This window comes from Parasteatoda tepidariorum, chromosome 5 (assembly GCF_982258835.1).
Source record: "Parasteatoda tepidariorum strain Cologne lab strain chromosome 5, Ptep-v5.0, whole genome shotgun sequence".
NCBI lineage: Eukaryota > Metazoa > Arthropoda > Arachnida > Araneae > Theridiidae > Parasteatoda > Parasteatoda tepidariorum.
Genome location: NC_141759.1, coordinates 6,414,584 through 6,426,583, shown reverse-complemented (window position 1 = coordinate 6,426,583; position 12,000 = coordinate 6,414,584). Strand labels below are relative to the sequence as shown.

At 31.9% G+C, this 12,000-nt stretch overlaps 2 protein-coding genes across 2 annotated transcripts in view; one reads left to right on the top strand and one right to left on the bottom strand.

Annotated features, from left to right (window-relative positions):
- Nucleotides 1–3,770, top strand: part of LOC122272717 (uncharacterized) — a gene marked incomplete at its 5' end in the record, with an annotated part of 57,555 nt that extends 53,785 nt beyond the window's left edge. The window contains 1 exon segment of the mRNA XM_087163278.1: nt 3,598–3,770.
- A 573-nt stretch (nt 3,771–4,343) lies between these two features.
- Nucleotides 4,344–11,270, bottom strand: LOC147808522 (uncharacterized). The gene is made up of 3 exons (XM_087162597.1): nt 10,621–11,270; nt 8,691–8,808; nt 4,344–4,462 (listed from the first exon to the last, which is right to left on the bottom strand). Exons 1-3 carry the CDS (start codon nt 10,738–10,740, stop codon nt 4,344–4,346), a joined length of 357 nt encoding a protein of 118 aa, XP_087018723.1. The 5' UTR covers nt 10,741–11,270.
- Between the last annotated feature and the right edge of the window lie 730 nt (nt 11,271–12,000).

Genomic DNA, 12,000 nt, shown 5'->3' with positions numbered 1-12,000 from the left:
TTTTCTTTATTTATAAAATAAATTTTATAAAATATATTCATTAAATTATATTTATTTAAATTATACTTATATTATATTTTTCTTTCATTTTAAAATAAATAAATAAATGCTACAAAATGTCTAGAAAGCTAAAGTTATTAACAAATGGGAAAGTAAATTAAAAGTGGTAGAAATGTTAACATGCACTTTAAAACATGAGTGATAAATATACTTACCACGACTTTAGAAAGGGTTCAGGTGAAATGTTTTCTGTCCTTTTCGAAGGAGCAGACAAACAAATAGTATGTCTGTAAACCCATACGAACTTTTTGAACCTGTACATTCAGACACAGAAATAAACTAAAGAATAGCTTTTAGAAGAAAAAAAATTGTAGCTTTCAAAACAAACTCATTGTAAGTTTGATATTCCCTAAGATCTAGTATACGTGCAACAAGTGTTATTTAAAAAATTATTTTTATTGTCTCTTACAGCAATTTATTAACTCTACAGTCTATAATAACATTAAATAACATCAAACGAAAAACATATTTAGCTTTATTGAGACTACGTCTACTAACTTAATATGTAGCGAGTAAATGTTTTAATTTATTATTAAATGATAGATAATCAGGCTTGCCAATTTCTACGCTTTATGCAAAATATTTCATAGAGTGGTGGACATTTAAAAACCAAAGCTATCAGAAATTTTGGTCAATTTGGAATATTAAAGATTTTACCACGTAAGAGGCAGATCTAATAAATGAACTTGCATATGAACTTAGAAAACATTTATGCAGTGGTGAGGAATTAAATGTAAATTAATAAAAAAAATGCATTAAAACCTAATCATTGCCGCCACAAAATTAAATACTTACATAAATAGTAAAATAATGCAGCTAAATATGCCAATGCAAATTTCTTATTACTTTTTTTTATATTTTATACTGGTAGTTTTTATAAAATCATATGTTGCTTTTGCATAGTATATTTCTTTAGGGCAATCTTTTATTCGTTTATTCCTTACCACTCCAGCATCGTGATTGAGTTTTAGTGAAAGAAAAAGCAATTTTTAATTTTGTAATGATAACACTCTTCGTAACTGTTGTTTTTTTCATTTCCCAGACTGCCAACCATGGCTGAAAGCCGTTATATAGCAGGACAGAAAAGTACAAAAACTGGTACGAAAGACATTTCATTTTAGCATTTTTTTTTTTTTGAGAAAAATAAAATATCTGCAACTATCAAGATTTCTTTTATAATTTTAGTCTATATATCAAACTGCTTATTTTCCAAGGATAAAGTAGATATTGTTGAATAGTTTTGAAAAGAACAAGTTAGCTCCTCCCGAAAACTAGTTATACCTGAAATGGTTTTACTACCATCCTTTCCTCTTTTCCGTCTCGTTTTCACCCCTGCTGCTAACTGCTACGCTTTTTGTATAATGTTTTTTAGAATAGTTGACATTTAAGACTCAAAATTTACTGATTTTTGATAATTACAAAAGTTTCACCAATAAATTGCGGATTTCAAAGTGACTTTATATATGAACTTTTAAATCGTTTATATGTAGTGGCGTGGAAATAAAGTTTAAATTAATAATAAATTGAAACCCTAACTTTGTTACTACTAGAATAAAGTTTTGCAAAAAAATGTTGTCTGTCCTGTATTACAGTTCGAATAGGATGAAAGAGGTCTCTTTATAGACCTATTAATAAATATGAAATAAATTTTTCCAATCAATTAATATCTTCACTTTTACCACCTTCCAATTTTTTGGTAGAAAATGAGTTTTCTTTTCTTGTTATTAAAAAAATTAATTAGAATGTACAAGTTTATAATGAACGTATACGTTTTTATGCGTCTTTGAAATTAACACTTAAGACCGAAAACATATAGTCTGAACGTATCGCAGTTTAAAATGAAATGCATTATTTCTTCTTTCCTACCAATCCCTATGCATTAGAGAAGTGAGTGTACTTAGTATTCCCTCAAGGAAATTTTAAAAAATCCAGAAGAATAATTTATAGGTACGGAAGAATAATTTATATAATTATAAGTTAAAAACTGTTGCTTGTAGAAAACAATTGATTGCAGATTTGAAGTAAACGACGTGAAAATATTTCATATCTGCTCAAAAATTTCATGCAGCAGACAACAAACAAACAAGTAAGTAAATAAAAATTGCTCCCCACTGATATTAATCCAATGGCCAAGGACTTTATTAGGGTCGCGATGGCTTAACCTTAATTGCACTAATTAATATTTACTGACAATATTCTAAGTTACAAAATCAGAGTCAGGATGACCGCAATCGGGACAAACTAAAAAAGTAACGACAAATGTTTTTGAGGATTTTGTAAATTTAAAAAAAATAAAGTAATGCAGTTTTAAAAGATTGATACAATCCCCTTAATTTGAAAATATATTTTGGAAGATGAAAATCAGTTCAAATAAATTTTGTTTCCTCAATCATTATTTACCGCTTTTGAAAGTTTAACCAGTCAAGATCACCCTGAGTAAATATTTTTTTTACAACCGCTGTTGAACAGTTGACCCAATTTTAGGTTTGCCTACCAATGTAAAACTCTATAGTCAAGTAATTTTGAACCCAATTTAGAAGAAAAGGGAACTCAAGGATCAGGATTGGGCGAAATTTCGCCTCTGTGATGAACTTTTTGATGGAACTAATCAGCATTTGCGTTGCTCGGTTAATCTGACGGAAAAGGGACTGACCATGGTCCATCTGCCACTAAGGCTATTTTACGTCTGCATTGTGGTCGGTGCGAGCCGGTAGCAGAATTCGTATCAACCAGTCACCAATGATATTCGAAACTGAGTTAATATGGAGAAAATATTTTATCTAACTTGCTTTCTCTGAACAAACACATAACTTTATTTTCGATGGATTTAAAATTTTGACCCCCAAAATATAAGAGGGTGTTAGTCCTAATCTAGATAAACGTTTCCAATAATTAATACAAGAGAGCAGTCAAAGCTTTGCATCGTGTTTTCCACATTCAATCAAAAACATTGAATGTGTCTAAATAACATGAATAGATAAATAATTAGAATAAATTGAATAAACATTTAAATCATGAAAACTAAATAAAAATAATGTTTGTTACAGGAAAGTACTTTTTTTGTGTCTGATTTTGTAACTTAACTATCGCTGCTCTAATTCAATACGATTTGGTTACGTCCTCAAACCCTAAATATTGAATCTTAATACTCTAAAATCTGATAATTAGATGGAAAGTTATTAAAGAGATATTTTTCTTTGTTCACTCTACAAGTGCTGTTTAATTGACATATTGCATTGCACATTCGACATGGTTGTCAGAAAGTGATTTGTAATTGTAGTTTTATGCATAAAAAGTACACAACATGTTTTAAATCTATTTTCATGACTAACAGTGCTTCGAGTTTCCTAACAAATAAATAACAACGACCTGTGCTTAATAAAATTAAATCAATCACATATTTCATTAGAAATTGATATCTGATTTTAGATCAATCATTGACTAGAAAAGAAAAAAAAAATTATATATATATATATAAAATACTCAACTTTATGATGATATTATTGAGCGTTATGAGCTTTTGTTTTTCTTTTTAAGGACTGATTGTAAACTTCTCTTTTAAAAACTGTTGAACTCTTTGAGTGGTCTATAGCTGTCTCATCTTCTATGTGCTGTTTGCCTCTACGAAAAATATAATTGTTTTATCTATTTATTTATGTTTTATTATTTATTATTGAAATTTTTATAATAAATGTTTCTTTTACAATAAATATCGGGTGGTTTTGTTTATAAAATATCGTAGAAATAAAGTAGAATCCCTATTTTAAATTTTTTTTTGGTTAATTAGCTCTTAATGGAAACGGAAAACGCTCAAATGAAACGGAAATCGGGATGGGGGAATCTAGTTAGTTTTTCATGTTAGTCATGTTAGTTTTTCAAAAATACAATCCTATTTTTGAAAAACTAACATTTAAGATATGAACTATTAGAAAAACGCGCATTCTTTCTTACTATTTGCATGTTATGGGAGGATGAAAAAACATGGAGAACTTTGATAAGAACATGGAGAACTTCGTAACCCGACGTATTTAACGTGCACCAAACACCATGTACACTGGGGGTTTATTCCTGCCTACCGAAAACTCCCCGTGTAAAACACCTTTCACACGGGGAGTTTTCGGTAGGTAGAGATCGAGCCCACGACCTCCTGGAAATGACCCCAGCACTCTACCAACCATGCTATCCCCCTTTTAAATCATTTATAAGTAGTGGTGTGGAAAAATGAGTTAAAATGAATAACAAATAATATATTAAAACATTAATTTAATTATCACTACAATAAATTATTCTAAAAACGGAGTAAAGATAGCAGCCCTGTTAAAGTTACCTGTTTTGAACTGCTTTATGGCTCCTCGTACGCCGACAACACACGGAAGGCCATATTCCCGGCTCACAACAGCTCCTGAAATGAGTAAATATGGTTGTTAATTTCTATTCGATATAATCGTACAACTTCAATTAATTTCGGTAGAACCATTAGGGGATAGAGTACTCGTCGTCCAATGAGGCGATCCATGTTCGAATCCTCGGTCGATATGAATTCTGCTCCCAGCTCGTAACAGCCACAGTACTGACATAAAATATCATCAAGTGTTGAAATGTTAGAATCCAATTGCCATCAGGCTAACCGTGGGGAGGTTTGTAATTTTCCTCACCCTGTATCTTGTATTGGGAGAAATTTTTCCGACTTGCAGGACTTATTGATGGATTTGAGTTACCTGCAGAGGAAATCCGCATTTGCATGAAGAGGAAATAAACGAAAACTTCCCACTGTTAGCCAGACGGCAAGGAGACTCTAATGATCTGTCTACCACTGGGGATATTTTACATCGAGTCAGATGCGGATAGACCAGCCATCGCTGGCATTCGAACCTAGGTCACCCTCAGTCAAGCACTCTATCTCCTCAGCCACCACGGCTCATTAAGAAATATTTATCGAATTATATGGAAAACTCATTTATTGGGGAGTAGCACGTGAACCGGTAGTTGGAGATAGTTTAAAAGTAAACCATTTGGACAGCTGTGTCCTTAAATGTATTTACATCAGATTTGACCACGATTTAGAATTGGGTACTGAAAACTCGAGAAGTGAAGTGATAATGCCTAACTATGTTATTGAAATAATATTTAATTGAATACCTGTGAGCGATGTCATGCGTATGCTGGCTTCTGAATCGACACATGTCCTGATTTACCTACGATGACGTCATTTGCAGGTATCCAATTGCGAATTAGTATACGGTGCATACATACAACCATTCTTCTTTAGTAATATAGATCACTTTATAGGGTTGTAAATTTATTAAATATTAATACGAAATGCTACTTAATTCCAGTCACTTCGTGATAATGCTTTGGTGCATTTTTAGAATTAATCGAAATTAATTGCCTACTTTTTTGCCAAAGAGGAGCAATCGCATGCAATCCACCATTTGAAGTAAAGGGGGGGGGGGGTTTACACTTTTAATAAAATAAAGAAAAACAATTTTCAAAATATTTTTAACCCCTTGGGGACGGTTGATTCAGAAAAGCATTCTTACCAAATGATAATCAGGATGTAATTAACCCGTTTAATCCCGAATTTATATATAGAAATGATACAAAAAGTGGTTTTATAGAAAAAGTGGTATAATATATTATCGAATTTACTTGGTTTTTCTACTGTTAGGGCATTCAAATAGTCTTTGATAGATCAAAAAGTACTTGCTCCTTATAATTCTATATCTAATCAGAATAACTAAATCATTGTGGTATCTGAGAATCTTTTAATTCACCCAGATAAATGAAAATGCTGAAAAAAGTTTCCCACAACAATGAATCTCTTTGAATAAAGGAACTGTCCTAAATGTATGACGCTGGGCGTTAACCGGTTAAATAAAAAACGGTAACTTAAATGCAGTCGTTGCTAATTCGACAGACTTATATTGCTTTTACTTTAATTACTGTTAGTTTAATCATATCATATATATAATCATACCCTCCAACTTATGAGGATTTTGAAAATAATTCTTTCTAGTGGTAGCGAACCAAAGTAAAAATTTTTAAAGCAAATGGATCTCTCATAAAACTTTTATCGGAACTTAAGAATCTAGCCATATGGCCTGCACTTTTATAAGTAATAGTGGACAAGTTACGCTAAAATTAATTTTTTTTAAATATTAAGACATTAATTTTGCTACCGTCTGAAAAGAGGATTTCTGAAACTACGGAAAATCCGTAGCAGTTGGAGGGTATGTATTATATAATCAATGTGCTGGATATGTAGCACCACCAACCGATTCATCTCATACTTTTTATGCTCAAAAGTTATGAAGGAATAAGCTTATACTATAATCAATGTTAGCTCAAAGTATAAATAAATAATTTTATTTTGAACTAAGTGAATTAAAAAATCAAACAATTATAACCCCGCCCACAAATAAACTGCTAAAGAACTACTTTGATTACCAGTTTTATCTTTTTACCCTGATTGATACGGTTTTATGCTGGCACGTATTTGTGACAGTCGGCACGAAAGGGTTAAAGCGATGAGCAATTTTTTATAGTATATTTTTTTCCAGTTTCCCAGAATAATTCGAAATTAAGTCCTGGTGATAGTTACGATTCATTAATTAAATATATCCCTGCATTCATGGGCAAAACCTAACAAGCAGTAAAAATTGGCAAGAACTTATAATAGCATATTATTCTTTCAAAAGTGTTACTTCATATAATTGACGAGATATTTGAACGCGGAATTACATCATATGAGTTCTGAGCTATATGAGTGCATAGTTACTCATATGAGAGCAGAGTTACTTCATTCGCGTGCTGAGTTATATGAGTGCGGAGATACTTCGTACCAGTGAAGAGCCGTTTGAGTGAGGAATTATATCAAATGAGTTCAGAGTTATATGAGTGCAGAGTTACTTCATGTGAGTGCAGAGCAATCAAAGACTGGTCATAAGACAATGTATTTTCTTAAAAATTTCGAAACAAATGTTAAACGCTACGTTGTTGCAATTCGCCTATTTCAAGCTAGCTTTTGTACACATTCGTTTCCAAGTACCAAGAAAAGATTAAAAAAAATAGAGTCGGCATTCCATTTTAACGAATTCATCGGTATCGAGAATTGAATTCACTAAGTCGGTTTTATTTGCAATATCGGTGTCAAAAAAAAAAATATATAGATTTCCTAGCTTACCTAATGTTAACCTTACTTAACCCCTTGGGGATGGGTGATTCATAAAAGCATTCGTGCAAAATCAGAATCAGGATGTAAATAAATAAAAAACGGTAGCTTAAATGTAGGAGTTGCTTATTTGGCAGACTTACTTTGCTTTTACTTTAACTATTGTTAGTTTAATCATATATATAATAAATGTTAATTCAAAGTATAACTAAATAGTTTTATTTTGAACTAAAGTAATGGTGAATTAAATAAGTAAAACAATTATAACCTCGCCCACAAATAAACTGTTAAAGAACTACTTTGGTTACCAGTTTTATCTGTTTACCCTGACTGATACGGTTTTATGCTGGCACATATTTGTGACAATCGGAGCAAAAGGGTTCATATGAAACTACTCAAAAAATGTTCCATATCTAAAAATTTGCACTACTTATTCAGCAGCTGAAAATGTAACGAATTTTAAATACGCAGTTCATTGGACTAGTGTACCAGGAAATTCACTTCTTGTTAATATTTTTAGAAACTTGGATTATTACTGAATTTTTAGTTACTTAAAATTTCAGTGAACTCATTTTCCCTGACATTTTAGATATTAAATTAAATTCCCTGATATTTTTGTGATTTTACAAAATTCTTAAAATTTCCTTATTTTTTCCTGTTCTCCGTGATTTTCCTGTTACATGGCCAACCTGTTAATGCATAAAACTACGTAATTTAATTCAACAAAAAAAAATCTTAAGCAGAAATTTGAATATTAGGAGATATTTTATTTTATAACCGTCGTTGAACACTCGACCCAATCTTGGGTTTACAACTACTAATGCTCAACTCCGCAGCCTTGTAATTTTGAACCCAATCCAGCAGACAAGGAAACTCCTGGATCAGTACCTCCAGAGGTATGATTTGTTATGGGAACATGGAGGACTTTAAGACGCGACAGATTTTACGTGCTTTAGTCACCATTTACTACACGGGGAGTCTTCGGCTGGCGAGAATTGAACCCACAACCTCTTGGACATGGGCCCAGTGCCCTACCAACCTGGCTATCCTGGCCCTTAGGCGATATTTAAAACTATTAATAATCGAATGGGCTGGGATAGCCTGATAGGCAGGGCACTGGACCCTTGTCCAAGAGGTCGTGAAAACGATTCCCCCCGGTCAAAGACTCCCCGTGTAGTAAATAGTGGCTGGTGAATGTTAAATCTGTCGAGTCACCAAATCCTCCGTGGTCCCATAACAAATACTGCTTCTGGAGTACTGAATTGGAGACTGATCGTTCTCTTGTTCAGGTTAAAATTACGATCTGTGGATGTATGAATGTATCCGCTCTATAAAGGGGTGTGACGTATGGGTGTAGCAGAAGTCAAAATCTTGACCATAGATGGCGCCACTGGAAAACTAGAACAATCACACCCCTTACCTTCCTACTACAGCAACAACATAAATAATCGAATATTACCATCCATGACTTCCTTCTGGAACTTCGATCCAATAGTCAGTTCTTCTATTGTGGGAGTATCATCCCCGTTCTTCTTCAGTACAAAAGTATCAGGCTCAACGGAACCAGACACCACAGTCTAAACAAGATGAGTTTTTTTTAGTTTTTTAACGATGAATCAATTGAGAGTTAGAACTATAAAATTACATTTGTAAGAGATTCAAAAAGACTTATAAATAGTAATACAGTAAACATAGTAAATAATTCATAGTAATATAGCAAATTTAAGAGTTCTAAGATGTTTGGTTGTAATAAAACTACTGAAAGTCTTAGTTTAAATGTGGTAAAATAAGTATTCTAGGATGTTTAGTAAAAATATTAAGTCTTAGTTTTAGTATTGTAATTCTAAGAATCCTAAGATGTTTAAATTTTATTTAGTAAATTTCCTTTGTTATTTGAATTTAATTAAAAGTACTGAATGTGACAATTTTAATATAGTAACTATAAGCGTAATAAGATGTTTGAATTTAATGAAAATACTTAAATCTTGGTTTTAATATGGTAAATATAAGCATCCAAATATGCTTGAATTTAGTAAAAATATTGAAAGTCTTTGTTTTAATATGGTAAATATAGGCACCAAAAATGTTTGAATTTAATAAAAATACTCAAAATCTTTGTTTTAGTTTTGAAATTGTGAACATCCTAGGATGTTTAAATTTAGTAAGTTTCCTCCGCTGTTTTAAATTAATAAAAATACAGAAAGTCACGGTTTTAATATTGTAAATATAAGCATCTTAAGATACTTCAATTTAACAAAAGTACTGAAAGTCTACGTTTTAGTATGGCAAATATAAGCATCTTAAGGTGTTTGAATTTAATAAAAAATACTAAAAATCTTAGTTGTAATATGATAAATACAAGCAGTGTACCATGTCTGACTTTAATGTAAATGCTGAAAGTCTTTGTAAACATGGTAAATAAAATCATCGTACCGTGTTTGTTGTAACAAAAATGCTGAAAAACTTTTATATAGTAAATATAAACATCGTTAAATGTTTGAATTTAATGAAAATGCCAAAAGTCTTAGTTTTAATATGGTTAATATAAGCATCGTACCATGTTTGAGTTTAATGAAAATTTTTAAAATCTTTGTTTTAAAATGGTAAATATAAATATCGTAGCATGTTTAAATATAATGAAAATGCTGAAAGTCGTAGTTTTGATATGATTAATATAAGCATCGTACCATCATGCCATGTTTTAGTTTAATGAAAATTTTAAAAGTCTTTTTTCTAAAATGGTAAACATATACATCGTAGTATGTTTGAATTTAATGAAAATACTGAAAGTCTTAGCTTTAAAATGATTAATATAAGCATCCAAAAATTTTTGACTTAAATAAAAAAAACTCTGAAAGTCTTAATTTTGAATATTATAAGCATTTTAATATGTTTAAATTCAATAAAAATTCTGAAAATTTTAGTTTTAATATAATAATTATAAACATCGAAACACGTTTGAATTTAATGAAAATACTGAAAGTTTTAGTTTCAATATAGTGAATATATTAACATCGAAACACGTTTGAATTTAATGAAAATACTGAAAGCTTAGTTTTAATATAGTAAATATAAACATCGAAGCATGTTTGAATTTAGTGAAAATACTTAAAGTTTCAGTTTTAATATATCAAATATATGCCTCTGCAGGCATGTCTATTAAGATAAGGATTGTTTTGTAACTCTCGTAACTTAAAATATCGTCATCACAAGCTGATTAACATATTTAAATTAATCCCTGATTTCATCAAGAAAAGCATCACTGTGCATGAAAATCGAATAATTAAGTTAAAAATTATAAAGCTGTTCTTTATTTTGGGTACAGAATTCTTTAATACTTGCATTTTAATATCCAAAAATTAAAACAAATTAGAATTTCAAATAAATACCTGTCCCAAACCATAGTTTGCTGTGATAGTAATGCTGTTCGGGTTGTTGCTGACTGGATCACATGTAAACATAACTCCCGACACCTGACAAGCAACCATCTCTTGAATCACATCGGCCATCCGCGAATTCAAAAACTGACCATGCTGTCTGCAAAAAATCCAATTAAATTTTGATTACTTTTAAACTTTTCACGCTTGCTGCTCAGACGATCCTGCCTGTATGAAATGTGCCGCGGCACATTTTTCGTATCTTTGTAAAAATTTCATCTTACGAACTACCGGCCTGCATCAACTGCCAAGGAGAGCACCTGACTTTATTTACTGGTTGTGACTGAATATCCAAGACCACACAGATGAAAGGGCTCCACCGAAATGTTGCCACCCCATCTTCTCAATTTCTGCAGTTCTTGAAAGAAATACTACTAAAGACGAGGGCTCTTCTCCAAACCCTTCTCTCCCATATCGAGACTAGTGGTCGGAGGCAGCGCAACTAGTGGAACTACTGTGATTGCTACATTTTTTGCGCAGTTTGTAATGTATGATAGGCATAATTTATAATCATAATAATTTTACGATGAACATTAAGTAAAATTTGCTCTACAAATCGAAAATTCGCTTTGTAAAATTGTATTTCTGTAAGTAGGAGAGAGTTGGACAAAAGTTTTAAATCTTTTCTGTCTTGGATAATATCAAAATGTGCATGATTAAAAAAACAAATAAAATACTCACAAGTTCTCTATGTGTCGATCCCTTGCTTAGTCGGTATTTTTAGTAAATGTCTGTTTCCTTTCATACCATGATCCTTATCCCCCCCCCCTCCCTGTTTGTGAAAAAAAAGGACTACGGGCAAAAAAATTTCTTTCCCCACTACAGTTTGTTTACGGAAAGAACTGCCCCCGCCACAATATCTGTTGCTGTCTGCTGCTATGGAAACAAGAGGGTAGCTTCTGTTCACTCTAGGGCAAACACAACAGACCGTGAAAAAAGATTCCCTTTCTCTCGTCTAACTGAGCCAAAACCTGTCCTAAACAACGACCCCACACCACTATGAGAAATAATTATATTTCGTTGCCATGGTCATCCACACGGGTCCAGAGAAATGGCTAGGGGAAATCTTACTATAAGCAAACTAGTTTGTCTACGGTAAGAACTCTCCCATCCACAATGTTAGACTCCGTTTGCTGTTATGGAAACAAGCGCATTTTGGGGAGGGTAGCTTCTCTTCACTCTAGGGCTAACACATTAGACCTTTATTCCTCGCTATTTCACTTGCACTGGGTATATCTAGATTGTGTATATTATTATAGAATCATGGAAATTTTTTAAAAAACATAATTCGAAGGAAATTTTAGCTGGTTATGGGTTTCTTTAAAATCGTTC